The 21,490-nt window shown below is 41.1% G+C and overlaps 1 protein-coding gene across 7 annotated transcripts in view; it reads left to right on the top strand.

Moving 5' to 3' along the window:
* Positions 1 to 21,490, top strand: part of iqsec1b (IQ motif and Sec7 domain ArfGEF 1b) — a 233,083-nt gene that overhangs the window by 72,449 nt on the left and 139,144 nt on the right. For 5 of the 7 annotated variants that reach the window (XM_030420300.1, XM_030420302.1, XM_030420303.1 and 2 more), the window contains one exon: positions 9,749 to 9,856. The exons of the other annotated variants lie outside the window; for them this stretch is intronic. In XM_030420300.1, the coding sequence (XP_030276160.1) occupies positions 9,749 to 9,856 (108 nt within the window). The remainder of the gene's footprint in view (positions 1 to 9,748; positions 9,857 to 21,490) is intronic. 7 annotated transcript variants of the gene reach the window in all.

Below are 21,490 nucleotides of genomic sequence, written 5' to 3'. Positions count from 1 at the left end.
GATTCCTGAGCTGCATACATTTGCATAGTAATAAAGAAACATTGATTTTTTTTTTTTGTGAAAGCTTTTAGATAGAGTTGATTTTAACATTCATGTGATGCATGAAGACAAATACAGTATATAAACTGTTTTTTAGTTCAGTAATTAGCATGATGGAGGATGTCGTCAGTACTGCTGTCAGTTTTTATCATAGTGATTATTTAAATCACTTTGTTTATCCCTGTTTAATACAAATTGACAATTAACATAAGTAACAGAACAAAGAAACATTTATATTTAACAGATCTGCAAACTGTTCACTGCTAATGCAGACTGTTCCAACTGCACAAACTGAAGCATGTATAATATTTTGTATCATCCACTCCTATCCATTGAAAGTTGAGCATTTCTTTGCTCATGTTATGATTATGAAAGCAACTGAAAGCACATACTGTAGTTATGGTCAAGGAAATAATGTTTGGGGGATCGTTAAGCTTACTCTATCAGTTACATTCATTAAGCCTAAAGGATGCCACACTTCTAGGTTTAAAAAAAAAAAAAGATTGCCGATTGTTGAATGTAATCAATACAATATTTATGCTTCCTCCAAAAGCAAATTAGCAGTTAACAGACACATTTGGTGAGATAATGGCTTTACTTGGTATTTCACTTAAGCGAGACCTTGTGTAGTTCTTCATTTGTTGCAAGAGTATTGCCCCTAGCTATCATGTACTTCAACAGTCCATGAAACAAAAAGGTGCAGCTCTGCAGACATGCTTGAAGAAAGAAAGTAGAATGAGCGTTTGAGGCTTTGCCACATACTGTTTTGTTCAGCATTCCCCTCCAGCATGTTAGCCTATCCTTCAGGAATTGTAGAGCCAGACAGGCCCACGTTCCTGATTATACTTATGTGTTACAAGGCCTGTTTGTTTTTCTATTCCTTGATCTGTTCCTGGGGGATAAGGAGATATAGGGCATGAACGCACTCTGAAGTGGTTCGTTCAGCCTATCACCACAAAGCCTGCAGTTGTGATGGCGGCAGTGAACAGTGCAATGAGGTGGCCCAGTTGAACACAAAGCCTCCCCCTGTAATACAGAGGCATGATAAACTGTAATCATTAATCCTGAGGTAGCCTCCTGTTTTTAGGCCTCATTACATGGAATGAGATGGGCAGTGGGCTCTAGAGGCTTATCAATATCTCTGTAGACTTTACTGATGTGATGCTGATGAGAGAAATGAAAATGGAGAGAATGATAGATGGAGGAGCACCACAGCAAAGCCGATTTCCAAAGGCTTCATACTGAAGCAACAAAGGTTAATTGGATTCTGTCAACATGATATTGTCGTCAATGTTTAATTCTCTCAGATCACCACATGGAAAGCATTGTTACATGTTTTTCTTTGGAGAAAATAATTGTTTGATCTTGTCATATTCAGTATACGACAACTCTATGAACCTAGCAGCACTTACCCTGCGTAAGATGAGCTGAGGTGTCAATGACCTGCACTGTTGTGCGACCCACAGCCAGGGAGTTTTAAAACCAAGAAACAGCTGATCACAGCAGTCAGTCCATCACTTCATCCGGGGACATTAAGATGAGCAACTGGACAGCCGCTGAGATCCAGGAGATGCTAGCGTCTCCTCGGTCTCTGTAGCATTTTGGTTGTGTCCACTTGTTGTTGTAGCGGCAAGGTAGGGACGGTCGCTACTTTCAAATTAAAAGCCCCCTGCTAAGAACCCAGTTCTAAACTCCAATGGGGTGCAATGTAAAGCTCTTATTTTGAAGACACATTCGTTTTTACTGTTCACAGCTCAACTTTGTGCTTCACGTCACGTCACATGTTTACGCCTACCCCGGTGACGACTTTTGGAAAAGGAGGAATATTACGCATCCGTTTTAGAAAGACTATCTAAAAAGGGCTTGCATCTGTGGCTGTGGCCTCTAATAACCCAATCTAACTCTTTCATTCGGACTGTGTGGAGTCTTCCATGAGGATACAGAAGTATTGTTAAAGCTATTGGTAAACTAGTGGCACATCAATGGTAGATAAAGTGCAGCCAAAATTTCCCAATACTAAACATGCTAGCTTGACAGTAGTGAGTACTAACAATAACCATGTTCATGGTTTACATTCATTATGGTAATGTCATGTGTTTTCTAACATGTAAGGGAGACATGAGGTTGTTTAATATAGCTAGCACACACAACATCCTGTCCAAAGAACAGAGCTGCAACAGCAGCAACAACCTCCTTCAGCAGCTGACATTGGCACAAAGCACACAGCCCCTGAGCCAAGTTAAGCTAACCCAGGTCACACAAAGCACAAGCCCACAGTGGTAAGGGTTAACTGTCGTGCTTGGGAGCCTTTTCAGACTGAGGTATTCAGGACAGCTATTTTGCTTGTGTTGTATGATTGTGCCATTTAACTAATTGCTTATTTATGATTTTCCTGGACTGAAAAGCTAAGAGAGTTTGTTGAACCTAGTAAACTAGCGGCTTACACGCCAAGCTGTCCAGCTAGAGCCACTGGTCAGTCAGTGTAGTCTGCCAGTGAGTGTTTGTGTTTTTGAGGACTGGCTCTGGAAGGAGTGCTGAAGGGAGGTGGTGTTCAGATACTGCCTGCTCTTGCTGTTTTCTCCAATCTTACCAACCCTAGTTCTGAAATTTATCTCAAAGACTGTTTGTTCAAGAGCGAGGACTGTTATTGCTCCTTGTTATTTCCTGCTATAGGAGAAACTAACAAATTCATATACTTGTGGAAAAGGTTAGCTCAGGATCACCAACATTAGACAATTATGTACCTCGCTTTGTGGGATAATACCATGAGCAAGCACGCTTATGGACTCAGAGACATGATACAGCCTATCCAGCAAAAGAGGAAGATTTGGATTTCCACATTATATAAAGCAAAACCGCTTAAACCTGCTTTTTCAGAAGCACAGTACACAGCAGAATCTGTGTTACATAACTGGCGGAAGTACACACTACTCATTCATCAGGATGAAGTAAAGAGGTGGGGGTGTTTTGTCCCTGGGATTTGTGTCAACAGAAAAAAACGTTTTCACACTCAATAGCTTAGTGCTGTGTGTTGTAACGAGGCTCAGACACTCCCTGTGTTTTTGTTTATCTCTTCCTCGTCTGGAAGCTGCTTCTGGTTTGCATCGAGCCCTGATGGATGGTGCTGGACTGACTGCAGTGCAGCAGCGCAGGACTGTGTTTCCAGATGAACTGACCATAATATACTATACAGATTAAGAGAACCCCACTGAAACCTGACCATGTACTGATACATGACAGGACAGTGTCAGACAGCACAGATGTTTTTCAAAATTTGTCTAGTGTAATTGTGATATATAAGGCTATATATACTACACTAACTACTTATATATTCCAGGGTTATTATCACATTGTATAACAATGCAAAGTATTGATCTAAAAACTTTATGATACTCCGTTTGGCCACAACATTAAAACCACTGACAGGTGAAGCAATTAACATTGATCGTCTTGTTCCAATGTAATGTTCTCCTGCGAAACCATGGGTCCCCAGGGTCACATCACAAGAGCTGCTCAGGAATGACCCAAGGAACATGTCAAAGAGCCCAATTTGTTGATCCGATTCCCAATTTCCCCAGATTCCATTCTGACAAACATCTGTGGGGATGTGCAGGAACCAGTGTGATTCATGGAGGCCTGACCCTCCAACCCACAAGATCCAAAGGATCCATTGTGGATGTCCTGGTGCCAAACACCACAAGACAACCCCAAGAGTCTTTTGTCTCTGCCTCATGTGTCGGAGCTGTTATGGCAATACAAGGGAAACCTATGCAATAATGTAAATGTTGTGGCAGATCGGTGTATGTGCTATACCCTGTCTGTAACTGATGGGAGACAACAAAAAGTCACGGAAGCAAGGAATGCCAGGAAAAGCTATTTAATTCTACAAGGATCCTGACAGGATTTTATCAAAGCCCAAACTGTTCAATATTTAAAAAATAAAAAATAGAATATAGATGAACAAACAACTTGTTTATTTACAGCATAAACTTCTAGGTGAATACAGGCCTACTTTATAGAAACAGTAGTTTTGCTTTACTAAAAAGAGCTAAACATAGGCTCACTGTAACAGTGGGCATTCCCTAAAACCACAGCTGACATAGTGTGTCTGGGCTGACTATGACTCTGTGCGTGTTTTCCAGCCAAAGCACCATTATTAAGCTCAATTAGTCCTTGAAACAAATTTGCCAGCCCTGTGACAGTTTAAGTTTTGGGAACCAGAGTGTTTAGAGACAGGAATTATGTAAGCAGAGAACCTGCACTCGAGTGATAACAGGAAACTCATATGGCAGGCAGTGGGAAATCTCCATCCAGCACTTAACCTCCGTGGATGAGAGATTATTACTGGCAGCTCTGGGTCACTCAAAAGCACAACCCATTTGTCCTTGGGGCACGTTTATCCATATGGCTCGCTGCTGTTTGATTTACATTTTATGCAGGATCTTCTCACAAGCCGCATCACATTGCAATAATGTTCAGGGGTTTACAGTTGATGTTTTTGGGGGCAACTTGATTTGTTGTTAGATTTGTTTATTTATAAGTTGAAATGACGCTTCAAATGATTACAAAAAAAAAGTGTTATTCACTAGCAAACATTTTGATATATAGAAACTGTATATAGTTGAATACTGACAAACTAAATTTGACATGAAGATATTACTGATCAAAATTGGAAAGGCTTTCTGTATTCCTGAGAGTTATAAATGATCCTGCTAACAGCAAATTCATTCTTCTTGCTGTTTGCATCTGTTCCGGCATTTTACACTTGCTGGGTCTCTTGATGGTCTCTGATTACTGCAGTGATGTAAAAGTGGCTGTAATTTAAATGTGTTGCAATTAGGCTGAGCAGTTAATTGTAGTTTAGCTGTTGTGGTAACGACACTGTGAGTTCATTTCAGGAGTTTCATGATGTTTCATTTCATGCCACTCTAAAACAGCCTTAAAACTACTATAAAAAAATGATTGTGAAAAATAATGTAGGTCAAATGTGCAAGTTACGATATTAATTCATTTCTAACTCTTTCTGAGAATCAGTAATAAACCAGGGATACAGAAATTAAATTGATTTTCGTGTTTTGTTTGGTGGAGAAACAGCTTTGCTCCTCCACCCACTGAGATTTAAGAAGACTAAATACTTGTTTATGTGTCCACTATATTGTTCCTGGACACCCTGAAATGCACTTAGTATGCCTTTTTATTATTATCCTTAACCCACTGCAGCCACAGCACTGTTCACTTGATATTTGTTTACTGCCTTTATATGTATCCAAAGCCTGACACATCGTATTCCTCTGTGCCACATATCTCCATTGTTGTGCCCAGTACTACAGTGCACTGCTGTCTTAGCGAACAACGGAGCCAGTTAATAATGATTTAACGATTTAATGTATATATTTAGTGGGAACAAATAGGCTGAAGAGTGCTGAAGACATGGCATGAAACTTAGGAAGTACTGAGAGACAGACACATTATTGTTTTTTTTTGTCTGTTGTGTTAGTGATGTGAATTAATGTTCATAACTTTACATAGAGAGCAAGAGAGCTGTGAATCTGAAATAAAATAAAATAGTTGTTTTGTCTCACAGTGTTTACATTCTAAAGCACAAGTAAAGATGTCCACACCTCATCTACACTTACATTACATTTCAGTTGGGTCATTTAGCGGAAGCTTTCTTTCCAAAGCGACTTACAATAAGTACATTTGTCACATGAAAGAAACCATGACATTTCACCGTCGATAGAGTCAAAAAGAAAAAATAGGAACAATTTTCAAGCTCTGAGGATCGTAGCTGCTATTTATCAAGGATACCTTAAGTGAATAAGTGCTATGATTAAAGTGATTAAACGATCAGAACATACAAGTGCATATAAATTTTTTTTTTCTTTATTGTTTTGTAAGGGGTGGGGGGGTTGGGAGGGAGTCATGCTATGTTTGTTCGAGATTAAGACTGAAGAAATGAGTCTTGAGTCTTTTTGCGGAAGATGGAGAGTGATTACGCTGTCTTGACATTGGTCGGGAGTTCGTTCCGTAATGAGGTGCCAAAACAGACTTCGTTAAGCAAGCTTTGGTTGCTCTCAGAGACGGCGGTACCAGCCGGCTAGCTGATGTTGTAGAGTGAAGTACTTGCGTTGGTGCGTGTGGTCTGACCAGTGTTTGGAGGTAGACGGGAGAATTTGGGTTGATTGAAAACGAGGCATGCTGCATCATTCTGGATACGCTGTAACGGTTTAGTCGCAGAGGAAAAGTCCAGCCAAGAGGGAGTTGCAGTAGTACAGACGGGAGATGACCAGTGCTTGAACCAGGAGTTGCACGGCAGCCTTTATGAGGAAAGAATGGATCCTGCGGATGTTGTAGAGAGCAAATCTGCAGGATCGGGCCACAGCAGTGATGTTAGGGGCGCAGGACAGTCCGTTATTGAGGATTACGCCCAGGTTCCTCACCGTCAACAAAAGCGATACCGTGACATCCTCGACAGTGACTGATCAGTCTTTTCCCTGGGAGGAAGACGAGTTCAGTTTTACTAAGTTTGAGTTCGAGGTGATGCACAGCTGTGCAAGTGGAGATGTCTGCCAAACATTCCGAGATGCAAGTAGCAACGTGGGTGTTGGAGGAGGATGAGGAAAAGAGAGGAACAGTTGGGTGTCATCTGCATAGCAATGGTAAGAGAATCCATGTGATGTGATTGCAGCCTAGTGATCTGTATCTGTATCTGTATAGTGAAAACAGAAGCGGTCCTTATACTCATCCTTGAGGGACATCAGTTTCCAGAAAGCAGGGTTTGGGCAAGGATCCACTCTATATGACTGTAAGGTGCGATTTGTCAGGTATGATGTGAACCAGGTAAAGAGCAGAGTAAGCAATGCCAAGTTCAGCCAGAGTGGCGAGGAGGATTTGGTGATCGTGCCAGTCAGGAGGTGAGGGGACAGAGAGCATCTGAAGAGGAGAGGGAGGATAGCAGCGTGGAGGAGGCTTCCCCGGTAGACATTAGAAGTGCACACTTCCTCCTATCTGCTGGTTGCCTCCCTGCTGTATGTGTGTAGCTCAACCCAGCCCTCGGTCAAACAGCACATCGACCTGCAGCTCTTTATTCATCCATGACAGACCGAGCATAGAGACGGGAGACGGGCAAAGGGATGTAACCTGGTCGCTTCAACCTTGTACAGCACCATTGTTTTAAACAGGCGGAGGGCAGGGTCTTCGTAGTTACTGACAGTGTTACAATCGTATAGTGGGTCACAAGAGATGATAACTTAAGATAAGTTATACAGTTAATCTGCAAGAGACATCTTTTCTTTTAAGCTACTTCCGCTGCACTCATATTGCAGATAAGTGTGGTTACTACTGTTTATTGGAGTGTTCAATCCTGTTAGTAAGTTCAAAGTGTTTGCTCATGAAACAGGGCCACATTTGGAAACAGAAATTCTCAGGTAGTCTTGGTTGAACTTAAGACACAGCTGATCCTGTCAACATAGTCAAGACAAAATACAATTAATTAATTTAAGAAATTTTAAAATATTATTATAAGTACTACACAAATGGTAAACAGTCCGCCAAACTGGGAAATCTTCCACCTCAATTAGAAAATATGGCATGGTAGTTTCCAAAACGTAATTCTGCTGCTGACCTGTGCCATCCTCATAAAAACACAAAAAGTTAAAATAACTGGTGCCTTTTGGGAGGCCTATCTGTGCTTTTTGGCAAGACTGTGTGATTACACTAAACCAACTTTATTGCTCTCTAAAGTCATCATCCTTTCAAGGCTCAACCATTGTTGTTATTCCTCAGATACAATCCAGTCTTGTTCTATTCTCCAGTTGATCACAGTGATCTCTTTAATGCTCATTTTTATATCACCTTTTACGAACCCACTTGAGGTTAATGTTCCCTCACCTGTCCACCTTGAAAGTTTATGAGTTCATCAAGGCCAACTTAAATGCTTCTTAATTCCCAGATGTTAAGCAGTAAAGCTCAGGATGGATATGAGGATCTGGATTTCAGTTCTGCAGAAGCACCGCTGCTTGGAGAGCTCCTCTGATGGTAGAAGAAAATGTTCTGTTTCTCTGTGCGGTTGCTTTGATGCATGTATGTCCATCACACACAGGCGCTGTTGTTTTTCGCTATTAGAAAAGAACACATTTTTTTGAGGAGAATGACTTTGCAAGGACTTCTTTTTTCCTAGGAAAGGTCACAGTGAAAATAGGAAACTTGGTAAAGTCTAAAACCTATGTCAGGTAACTCCCAGGCAGTATATTTGCTGAAGGTTGTGAAGTGTTGTGAGCGTGCAGTGGAACTGGCCTCAGTACTGTCAGCTGACTGTGCCAGTCAGCAGCAGACAACAGGCCAAAGTCATCAAGAGGCAGCACATTATCTAGTGAACCAGTCGCATTTCACTCCTCACCAGGGGATGCTTCAATGACAAGCGGCTGCTTCTTCCATTACTCACCCAGCAGCAGCATTAGGCACCATGAAGTGATGTATAGGTGGCTTATTTATGACCGTTTTTCCATTCACCCTGTTTCCCATGTCCTGCCCCTCCCTCCCTACTGCTCTTGGTGACTTGTGTTCTATTTGTCCAGATAAGGTTTGTCTGGACTGGCTCACTGCTAATGGAATAGTTGAACTTGTTATAGCGTTCGTCCCAAATCAAATTGTCAATTTTACACATTTATCTTTGCATTGGACTTTATTAAACACTTGAAGTGAACGTTAATAACTTAGCTTTAGAGGTGTAAAGTTACCATAGGACAGAGCAGCAGCCCCCTGCTTCCAGTTTGTGTTCTAAGATAGCCTAAGCTTCTCCTAATTCCTAATTCCAGCTCTGTACTTTACATAAAGACATGAGATCGATATCCATCTCTTCATCTCACTATTGGAGATTATATACCCATCAGCCACAACAGGTCAAAACTTGGAGCTCTTTGTCACATCCCTCGGTAAGGGCTAGGGCAGATCTGTGTTTAGGTATGAATTGACTTGTGACACAGGCTTTACAAAGGGCATATAGCAAAGTGTTAGAGATCATCACTTCCAAACATATTCATCCAAATGTGTTCTAAAATGTTCTAATATTGTTTCTGTGTCCATGTGCAACACTTTTAATTATCTGTTAAAATGACTACATGTATTGTTAGCAATTCCTGTACTGGAACCGAAGAGATTTGAACCAGGAAGGTCATTATGCTAACACATTAGATAACAGAAAGTAACTCTAATCTGCTTCCTCTTGTCTTGTGCTTCCTTCCTTCCTTCCTGTTCATATCTGTTCCTCACAGCCTTTGTTGTCATCTCACATTACACTCAGCCTGGCATATTCTGATCATGTCTATTCTCCAGTCCCCCTCTCCCTCCTCTCCCTCCTCCTCCTCCACCTTCTCTCTCTGCTACCTGGCAATGAGTGTACCGTGTGCTGACTCAGCCTGTTGTGATAATGCATATGTGAGAGTTCCTAGCCCTGATTTGAAGGCACTAAAATGCTGCGGGCAGTGGACAGAAGTAATCTCTCTTTCTGCCAAATACAACTTTCAGCTCAGTGGGTATCAGCGTGCTAACAGACCCAGTACAGCACCATACATGCTATGAGAAACATGCCATTGTCCATGCGTTACCTGCTGTCTGATTTTGAATAAAAATATACTACTTCATCTTCTTGAACCTGTTGAAATGTGCATTATGAACTGCTTCAATGTGCCTCTCTCTTTTTATGTTGCAGGCGACATGCCTCATTGCCCGTCGAAGTCTCAGAGATTCCACTAAACCTTATTGCCCCTCCGTGTAGAAGAGGTTACCCCTGTCGCAAATGGAAGTCTGCATCTTTTGGGTAAATCGAAGGGTTTTTAATGAAGTCACTGTTCTTCATCAGATCACAACTCTATACGCCCATGTCCTGACAGTCTATCTCATTACCTCTCTGTCCTGGTGCTACTTTACAGATACATCACTCTGCTTGTCAGCCTGACACAACATCTAATTTCTGACCCTGCCATGCCTCATGCTGCTGTTAAGTGTTTCTGTGTTTGTCAGTCGTTTCCTTTTCATCACGAAGACTTCCACCACCTGCTGTGCACAAGCTGGTGGGTGGCCTCCTCAGTCTCCAAATCCACTCAGATAGAAAATGAACAACACCCATCTCAACCACAGACATGAAATAGAAGCGCAGTAGGGGAACGGACTACTTTATGGGGTAGAGCTGGCAGATCCCTGTGATGACACATCTCATACCTCCAAATTCCTTCTGTCTTTCTGAATGGTTCACGAGCGAAAGAGTTAATCGACATCCTCGAAACTGAGTGACAAGCCTCACTGCATTGCAACTTTGTAGATTACTGCGAGCGGCTTGTTTGCATAAAGCATCTTGCGGCACATACAGTACAGTAATGCCCTGGCTGTCCATACAGTCCTGCTCTCGTGGATGCTTTTCCTTGGAGTTCATTACAGCTGCTCAGCGAGGCCCTGAGAGCTCCTCTGCAAATGAGGAGAGATGGGAGAGATGAAAACCCTGAGAGCATCGAGCAGTGGGACATAGGCTTCAAAAGCTTCATGGCAATTTCAAAGGATTTTTATTCTTGATGCTGCGCTCGCTATATCTGTTGAGTATCCAGCACAGAGCTTGAGTGCAATTCTAAAGGCAGGTTTGTCTCACACCCTATAGGCTTTTGCCCAGGGAGGAAGAAGATAGTGAAAGCCCTAATGAGCCTTGTTTGTTCTCCATGTTTATTGATTGTAATTAGCTGTGGAGATGAAGAGAGTATAAAGAATGAGTGCTAAACACTTGTGATTACAGTGAGGTCTTGAGCTGTCCCGCTCTATTAGGAAGTATTTGCTAAAGAACATGAAGAACAAGTGCACATCAATTACAATTGCCCAGAGAGCTGTGTTGAATGACGTTTGGGTCAGGCTGGAACTTACAATAGGAGGTAGGTGTGTAGATTGGATAACAAATGCAATTATGTTAAACCCCTGAGAGGCATGGAGGAAGTGACACACTGCTGCAGGTAAAATCGCACTGTGAAGCAATCTGCTGCTGCTCACTGATGCAGCTTCAGAGACGGATCATCTGGCTCTTATATTTGTTTTAAATTAGATTAGAGGTGTCAGCGGCAAAAAAAGTTAACAGCGAGGGAATCGTATACTCCTTTCTTTAGGACTTATATGCTCTTGAATATGTAGATTCATGGTGCTCCTGCTCTTCACTGAACATTATTACATTGCTTAGTTCACTTAGTTATGAAATGTTGCAGTAGCATTGTGGGACTGTGCATTCTAAAATCTCTCCTAAACACCCATTTTTATGACTCCCACCTGGGTTCTTTTAAGACCCACCCCAGACTATGCCTTTGATTAGTTGGCTTTTTTGTTTGTGTTAAAGTTGACTTAAACTGTTAACTTACACAGTATATTGTGTTATTCTGGTATGTCTGGTAATGTTATTCCGGCGAGCTGTCTGCATGGCGGTCTGCCGCCGGACTGCCCTGCCACTCCCCCACCACCTAGCTTCTTTGCTTCACCTGATTCACTGATTCACCTGAAACACTGCAGCTACGACAGCCAACATGACAAGTGGCTCACAATCTGTTGTATGAGCTTGTTTTTATGAACTAGCTGCTAGAAAACACAGTGTTAAGCCATTACCACCAGGCAGCCACTGAAACTACAGATGAGAAATAATAATGTGCCAGTTACACTGACAGAGATTTTCATGGGCCTGGTCACCTGCTGGACAACAAGAGGGAGGGAGTTTGGTGGACCTGGAAGTTAGCATTGCCCTGGCTCCCTCTACAAAAAGCTGATAGGATTTTTGAAATAGGATTTTTGGATTATCATCGAAAATAAGCTCTCTGGCAATCACAAGTTTGTGATTTACATCAATTGACATTTACATAAATTGCTATAAGTAAGAATAGTTTGTAAATTGAGTCGGCTTGTACAGACAGACTAGTTAATAGATGAGTCTCTGCGTTTGGCATGATGATGTTTAATGTCACCGACAACTTCTGTAGTCTCATTTGCAAAATACAATTCTTGGCTACTTCATGCACATGTGTAGGTCATGGCCAGATACTTTACTTACTTTCATACTTATTTTACTATAGAAGGACGACTACTGTTTCAAAAGTCAAAAATAAAATATATTCATCTTTAAGCCTACACGAAGAGGTCCTTAGTTTTCAAAAATAATTCAAATTAAATGTACACACTTCTGTGTCAACTGAGCAAACGCCACCGATCCCATTAAGGTCATATGATATACAATGTAGAGTAATGGCACACTAGTTTGACTATATTTTCCCATTTTTCCCATATCCTGCACTATTCTGTCTATTCCTCACTGCAGGATGGACTGAACACTAAAGAGCATTTTAACGTTAGTGATATGGTCACAATCTCCTGAACAGCAACCTTGTGGTGAGACTGTTTTGTCAAGTGTTGCTTCCAAAGTAATGCTATAGTTTCCATAACTTTGTCAGAATTGTCATTATAGGGAAAATGTTCTTTAACTAGAATATTTGAATATGTACATGTTTGATGTTTTGTGAATGAATGTAACGCATTAGAACAGTTGTGCATGTGATGTTTTGACTCATTAATGTACAGTTGTACTCCGCCTCAGTAATGTTTGCCAGAGTGGTCCCTCAGATAAACTCGGCTCAGGCTCAACATATTGCCAGCCTTGAAAAACACCGTCATTTTGATTCTGGAAAAAGCCCTTAGTAACTGCAAATAAATTCTACCCTCGTGTGGGAAGACAATATGATCGTTTTTCAGTGTGATCTGCTTTTCCTTTTGATCTGGTGTTTTGGCTGCTTTTGCTTTTTTAATGAAGGTTCAGTAAGGGTAACTGCAGGCTTTGAGAGCCTTCAAATGCCTGATGTATGTGTGGTTGTCTTTGTAGTTATGCTCTCTATCCAGAGTTGTCCAGATCACTTCCAATTTGGGCTACATTGGCAGTGTTGGTGTGGATGTAGGGGTCGGAGAAATAAATCAATTCACATAAGAATTGTGATTCTTGTCTCCCGAAATTCAGAATCTATTCTCGAATGTCAAAATCGATTTTCTAAATGTTAATTAGTAGCGTGATGTTGAGAAGATGAAAAAGGTGGAACTAGACTGTGAAAGTAATGCAGCTCCTGGACAATTCAAGCGTGTACACGGTAGAGTTATTCCAAAGTTCCTTTTGCAAATGTTTCTTTTAAGTGCTGACTGGACAATGACCTTTGAACGACGAACATTAAAGTGAAACTCTCGCCAAAATGCAACCTAGGCTTATTTTGTGAATGTATATGAGTCAAACCTTCGTGTAAAAGCATAATTGCGACGAAAGAGGCACTTTTAAGATTTACCGTATTTCAATGAGAGAGCTTGGGGCAGTTTTACGCTAGCATCAAAATCGCTATTTTTAAAACACTAAGAAGGCTCGACACAACATAAAACTTTGCTCGTAGTATCACCAGGGTCTCTACACATGAACACGAGCATTGAGAACATTGTTTGTGTACACAGAGTTTACTAAAAAGAAAATTTTTCTAACAACTCACATCAGGATTAGCTTGTTCTGCTAGCCGTTGTCATGGCAGCCAAGAAGTATCAATCTTAGAATGCGACGTAACCTGAAGGACAGTTAAGGTGGACCACTACTGTCTTCCGGCAACAACTATCCACGCGATATCTCACATGACTTTTCCGGCTTTTGATTTTAATATTGTTTCTTATATGAGGCTCCTTTTTCAACTTCACTGTCAATATTGTTTTTTGCTAACGACAAAACAATGAATTATCTGCGCATTTATATGGAACTAAGCTTTAGGAGCGCTCCACCTTAATTCACCTGCATGTTACGTAACATTCGGAAATCGATACTTCTCCACTGCCATGACAGCGGCGAGGGGAACAAGCTAATCCTGATGTGAGTTGCATTCGCTACCGGCTACCCCAGTGGTGGCTTTTTTGAAAAGAAGGAATATTACACCTCCCTTTCACATTGACAAGGCAGGAGATTGCAGCCTTTACCTGGCTGCAAATGTGGCATATTTTCTATGTAAAAGGGGCTATACACTGGTGGCAAAGGCTACCATGCAAGTTGACAACTTTCATGCACACTCACACACAGATGGTTATGCCTTTGGGAGAAATTTGGGGTTCAGCATCTTGCCCACAGACACTTGGTCATGCAGTGGTCAGGGATGGGTAGGGATTGTTAAGCTTTTTAACGGTACTACTAGTCTTATTGATACTGCTTAACAATCTGGTACTTTAATGGTGCTCTCATCACTTCTTTTTGTTACCTTTTTAAGAGAACTAATTTTACAATTTAAGAACTGAATTAACAATTGTGTCATATGGGCACCCAAGCACATTCAGACTCAATCCAGAAAGACATGAGGTTAGTTACTCTATCAGCCCAACCCAATTCAGGTTCCCCGAATGCAACCTAGTAAAATATTTCCTCAGAACGGAGTAGAGCTGCGAAAACCTGTACTTTTAATACTCCTGTAAAGTTAAAGCCCTGAGCTAGATCTAGATCCCTCAGCTTGCAAAGCTCTTTGTTGGACATTCTCTTCGGCCATGTGTTCTTGTTAACCTCATGTATCTGACCGTGGCCCTCCCACCAACATCTGTGTCTCTGGGTCTCAGTAGTGTTGTTGGCTTGGGAGAGATAAGATGCTAATTTGTTCCTTTGTCTCTTTTTGCTAACTCGTGAAGTAAGCTCTGCATATTAACACCACTGTGGTGTTGCCCCAGGTGGTCAGATCACCAGCCTCTAATGCAGATGTCGGCCTTTTATAATTAGTACCACTGTGGTGAAATCTGTTCATTCTATTGTTGTTCTTCAGCTTGCTGCAAAAAGTGTTGAGAAGTCAAAGAGTGCTTATTGTTTTCCAGTCTCTGTGGTCAGTGATACATTACATGATCATTTTTAACCTGTGTCCCAGACATGTCTCAAACATGCACAATGTTGGAAAGGTAACCTTGTGATTATTCTTTCTGAAATTTAGTTTTATATGACTTTGTATCTGTTTCAGAATATGTCCCATGGGGAGTAAGTGATTTGAATTACGCACAGGCTAAACCTTTAAAAAGACAAGGTGAAAAACAGAAAGAAGTGCCCTGTCAGTTTCTGGATAAACTATGAGATAATCAGCAGTTTTTCACCCTGCCTTTCATGGCCTTTCTATGTGTCTGTTTTCAAGACAAAAATCCGCCTGTCTGTCCAAAGTTGCTTTATTCAGTCCACGGACTGCCTGATGCGACAAAATATTAATTTGCCCCTGGCTCACATTGGTATTATTTTGTGCTGAGATGCATAGTGAGTGACTGGTTTACTCAACCCACGATACCCTTGACAAATGGCTGCGCTGTTTTTGTGTGTGCGTATGTGCGTATGCAAGTGACATCAACATGCAGGCTGTGTAGGGGCAAAGTTAACCTCATGCCTCTCAGTTGACTGCCTGCATTTCATCTAGGCTCACTTTGATGTTAACTGGCTCACTGATGTATTCATCCCCTCCCAAATCGTAGCCATACATCATTAAACTTGTCAGTGGCTTATGTGTGCATTCTGTACACTCTCTATCTCCATTGCACCAACAGTTGCATTAAAAAAAAAACGTGTCATTACCGGCCTGCTCTGAGATGCAATAACAGAGTGTGACTTGGGATTTAGTTGTCTTCACACCCACAGCCATTGATTATGAAGCCACGGTCTCCACTTTGTCTTGGAGGCAGCTATTGTTTTGTTTGTAATTAAAATCACGCTCAATTTTCTCCATGGTGCTGGAGCTGGAAAGAGGTTTTGGATCGTTCCTTGCATCTGTGAGATTGTTTGGGATTGTGACGCAGTATTCAGCTCATTCAGCAGGATGGGATTTATAAATAACCACAATGCCTGTCATTTGAGCTGGGGGAATATTTATAGATTTCCGTGAATACTCTGCCCCAGTTGCATTCATCTGAACACAAGCAGGCATAAGCATTTTCTTTCACCTGAATGGATGGCATTTATTGAACAAATCTTAAGCACTGCTAAATTGCATCACGTGCGCTTTGTTTAACACTGTCATGTTCTCATTACTCCCTATCATGTTTATTGGATTTGAGTTATAACACTCAGTCTGAGCAATGTGAAAACTATAAGCGAACAGCTCCACTGATGGTACATGTCAAAGTTAGTTCACCAGTCTTGGGGAGGTATACTCAGTATTTTCTGTGGATGTGGAGTTACTTTCCAGAGATAAAATGACTCAGGTGATCTGAGATGTGGAGCTTGTAGGATGCAGCTATTTACTGGGCAAGGAGAGTCTAACAGTGTTGGACAATAAGTTGGTCAGTTATTTTAGAGTATTATTATTTTGGGTGTATTTGTAGAGAATCCCTTTGCTAAGACATGAGGTAGTTAGATATGATTATGGTTAGTGATGACCAGAGATGCTTAAAGTCCAAGTCAAGTCTCAAGTCTCTTATGCTTATGAGCATTCTGTCATCTCCAGCATGCCATCTGATTAGCTTAGAATAAATAATGATTATCATTGAATGAATTACATTATTTTATAACATAATTAATTAATATGTAGTAATTTAAATAATAACTGTTACCTATTTTTCAAAAGTAAACTGTATTAATTAGCCTGGGTCTTTAGCTAATGAAAGTTTATAATCTACTGTAAATGAACACATCCCAAACACAACACAAACCCAGTGTAATGGTAACCTAAAAAGCCTGTAGGTAACATTTATGGTCAACAATAAACCTGTAAGCTGCCTGTAGCTGATGTTAATGATTACTATAGTCTTGTTACTGACCATTTTTATAGTCATGGCAAAGCAGCACTCTATGAAAACTAGTGTGGCAGCAAGCAAACACTCAGCGAACGCTAATCTAATCAAGTGAACCTCCCCTAGCTATAAAGCTAGTAGCAAGCTAATGTTAACATAGCCGCTGCTGAGCTGAACATGTTTGCTAACCGTCCATAGGCGCTGAGGTTAACTCTCACATTACCAAGTGACTGATCTATGCAGGTGTGTTTTCATGTGCCTGATAAATTGATTTGATGTGGTCGATCCAGTATCCTTTATATTCATTCTGCAAATGTCACATTGGCGATTCTTTTGTTTGCACCTTGTATGTAGCTCCTACTAGCAAAGCCTATGACAAACGGGAGAGCAGCAGCAGTTGTTGTTCTCGCTGACATAGTGTTGTTGTTGTTGTGGCCGTGTGCAGTGCACGACGGATGCGTCACGTAACGAAACGCATGAGGGAATGACGTTCGTTTGTTGATGAAACAAATCATTAAAAACTGTCTCAAATCTTGAGTCCAAGTTGAGTTTCAAGTCTTTTGGAGTGAGTCTCAAGTCACTGAGGTTGCGACTCAAGTGCGATTTTAGTCCAAGTTGCAAACTTGAGTATCCATCTCTGGCAATGACAGCGATTCTCTGCACTCACAGTAGACAGCTACTGAGCCACCGAGTCATTCAGCAGCTAAGTACTAGTACACAGTCATAGCAGTGGACAGTAACTGTTCAGCTCAAACCTTTTTGAACTTTATACATTCATGAAGGCTGTTTGGCTTGTGTTAATATGATTGGGGCATTTAACAGAACTGTTTATTTATGCATTTTTAGATTAAAAAAGCTGAGAGAGCTTGTTGAACAGAGCAAACTGGCCGCAGCACATCTTACAGCAGGCAAGTGAGAGCTATGGGGAAGTCTGTTGTTCGGCATGTAGTTATGTGTCTTTGAGGAGTAGCACTGGAGGGGAGGTCTGAAGGGAGGAGATGGGATTTTTTCAGTCGGATACCTCCATAATTAAGCTTGCTCTTGCTGTTTTGTTCACTCTTACCAACTATGGCTTTATCATATAGACTAGTGCAGTGCCCGTAAGAATAGTGTATTCCTATAAAAATGTGGGAGGTTAAGGAGCTTTTTCATGGATGGCCAAATGAGGCTGTGTTTGAAGGTGGGACGTCAGGGATATTTAGGTTTGTTGTGAAATCCGATATTCCAGGGTATGATTGGCTGTTTTTGACTAATTTTGATTTTGCCATTATATTTCACCTTAAAAGCTATTTACTTGGTGTCATTATTTTTAGCACAACCTCACATGTGTGACTGTACAGTTCTTTTTTTTATTTTGACATACTGTATTAACACAATGGACCTAAAATCACAAAAAAAACATGAAATCCGAGTACAAAAAGTTAGATTTTTTTACTGTGAAAACCACAAATATGTTTAACAAACCATTTTTTTTTTCACTTATAATGCAAATATAAATTGTTGTTTATCTAAATGTGTGCATACATTTAAAAAATTTACAAAGTTATATGTAACTATTTACATTTAAATGCAGGCAATGCTCAGGTCTGCCTGTGCTCCTTCCAGCTGAATGAGGAGCTGCACTGCCTGCTCCACATTTCTCAGCTTCTCCTCATTGTTCTGACTCATTAAACAAAAAAAACACTACTCACTAAACACACTACACCAAACACTACATAACACACTAACTACACACTCCAAACATGCTAAATGTCACAAACTCTCAACTCTCACACACACAGACCGTCGTTGCCTGTCAATCATCCGCCTAGGTCCCTCCCACAACTTCCTGTTCCTCAACAACCAAACTTGCTGCTTGGACACTTTCGTGACAAAAGCCCGTTTTTACCGTTTCTTCCTGCACCAGACACAAAGCAAACGTGACGGCAATGTTCGCGAAAAAGCGTGGCGGACATTATTTACCCTAAGTCCGGTTTTGGACGTGCCAATGCTTCCGGTCCGTCGCTTCGGGAGGTGGGCCGTGTAGCTAGCGGAACATCGAACATCCACAGAATCCGATTCCACTTTGTTGTCCGCGCGTCTCCGGATCTCCTCAGACCCGAACAGACTCGGTCCGGACTCGTTTAATCTCATTAATCCACAACAGTCAGTTTAGATGCACAGAACAGAACAGAACCGGACCGAACCGCTGGCAAAATCCCGGTCCAGCTCGCGCCGCTGCAGGTATAAATCTGCTTGTTTCTTAAGGTGGGGGGTCGCGGTTTGCTCTGCAGTGATTGGCTCTGGTGCGCGCGTGGCCACGGTGTGCAGTGATTGGCTCTGGTGCGCACGTGACTGTAGTGGCTCTGGTGGACATGCTCGTGGAATTTGTAAAGCATTTATGAAATAATTTATTAACGGTATCATTGCAGTCCAAACAAATGCGAAATAGCACACCCTTGAACCACGCAGCAGCCATGTTGAAACTCTCAGGTCAGTCTGATCCTGATCTGCAGAGATATTTGAGGAACACACACACACACACACACACACAGACAGACAGAGGTTATTTGCTTTTATAGAGAGATGTGAGTAGGGTTACAGAGGATATTGAGTTTTTTGAGTGCTGGTGAGTAATTAATAATATGATAATATATATATATATATATATATATATATATATGTACATGTATATGTATATATATACATATATATATATATATGTACATGTATATGTATATATATATTTATATATATATATATATATATATATATATATATATATATATATATATATATATATATATATTATTTATTTATTTATTTTTCTTAAGCAAACTAAAGCAAACTTAAGCAAAAATTTTACTTTACTGCAATGTAAATTTTAAGAGTTTCCCTCAACGTGTGTTGTTCGGTTATTGTGAACCACAGGGTCAGTCTCAGATATTGCGGTTTACTAAGACTCTGGTAGTCCAGCGGCACAGCTTTGCCACTCACACCTCATCCATTTAACCTGCTTCTTCCACAGGCATGAAAAGTTTCATGTTGTTCAATCAAAATAGTTTTTCCAGTAATGAAAGGGTTCTTCTCCCTCAGCCAACGGAGATAATGAGTGTGTGATAGATCGTAGCATTCAGGTCTGTTCTGGCCAAAGACTTTGAGGTGACAGTAAGGCGGGCTAGCTGTCAAGGCCTCGTTGCTTGCTTGGTTGAGTTCTGATCGAGATCGCCAGCTTGACTGAAGTTGTGTCTTTACTGTAGGTTTCACCGGACACATATGGAGGGCTACTATACTGGCACATCAAGAATTGTTTTTAAATTGCTAGAATTCTTTTTTCTTTTTCCATTACAAGAAAGCATTAGCATGTAGTTGGATGATAAATAATTGCTCTGTTCCCGCTCCATAATCACCATATTCCATCATCCTCACTGGAATATAAAAAAGCTGTTTTGTTTGTGCTAATAAAGTAAGAGAAAGCAACAAACATCCTTTCCTTTCACTAATGGGTTTGTTTGTATTATCTTAATTATTGGCACTTCATTTAATTAAATTTTCTCTCCATGTACTAAAACTGTGGTCTCCTGTCTGTATGATCGAGCTAGCTGATGTAGGACTTACAGGGATCAAGCAGACTGCAGCGCTCCTTCCCCTGGGCTAAGGCCGCCAATGATGGGAGGCAGGCAGCCGGGAATGAGCGCTAATTCATCACTGTTAAAGGCTGGGTAATAGGGCTGCGCCAGTGGCCGAGCTATCACAGGCCTGCTGCCTCCAAAAGGCAGTTAATTAACTTTCCATCAGCTGTGAGAGGAAGCATGAGTATGTGTGAGCTCGGCCAACAGCCCCACGATGCAGCCTGCCGAGCCGGGATATGTGAGGTCCAATTGTCAGGCCTGCTGGGAGGCTGAGCTCGCCGTCAGGTACCACACTGGGAGTTTCTGGAGGAAATTTTTGCTGTGCTGTCGAGAAATCGATCCACACAGATAAATGCCCAGATTATTTACATAATAGCTCATCTAGCTTCCCCCTCTGTCTTCTCTCTTGAGGCTCTAAAGTATTTCATTTAGCAGAGAGCAAAAGGGCCACGCTCCCCTTTGTTTCACATCGAAACTCCACAGAACTTTGCACTCAGTACCATCATTCGTTTAGTTTTTTTTTTTTTTTATTCCACTTCAGTGTGTTTAGCTGTGAACACAAACAGACCATCTCTGCAATTTTTATCCTTGTATAGCAGAATGTGAGGCTTGAGGCCACGTGACTCATGATTGTTCACAGTTGATTATTAGATTTTTCTGCCAAGTCAGTGTTCTAGTCAAGGAATCATTTATACCATAAATTCTCAAAAAAGAAGCCAGGGTCCTGCAGTTTTTTTTCTCAAACGGAGAGAGAACTAGGCCTTTTTTTTTCAAACAAACGTTGTCATATTTTTGACTTTTTGTTTTCTTGAGTTTATTTTGTAACACTGACAGGATATTCAAGCAGACTGAAGGGCATAGACCCTACTTCTCTCCATAGTTTTTTTTTTTTTGTGACACATCTGCAGGCAATGTTGAGTTTAGGTATCTTAACACTGTTGAAATTATTACTTTATTTAACTCCTAAGACTCCTGCAATTGATGATATCACTCTATTGTCGGACTAATGAAATGAAGACTGTGAAAATGTTGCTAAATTTACCATACAGTACAAATGTCAGCCATTTCCCATT

This window comes from Sparus aurata, chromosome 6 (assembly GCF_900880675.1).
Source record: "Sparus aurata chromosome 6, fSpaAur1.1, whole genome shotgun sequence".
NCBI classification, from domain to species: domain Eukaryota; kingdom Metazoa; phylum Chordata; class Actinopteri; order Spariformes; family Sparidae; genus Sparus; species Sparus aurata.
The sequence above is the reverse complement of the archived record's forward strand: the minus strand, read 5'-3'. Positions and strand labels throughout refer to the sequence as shown.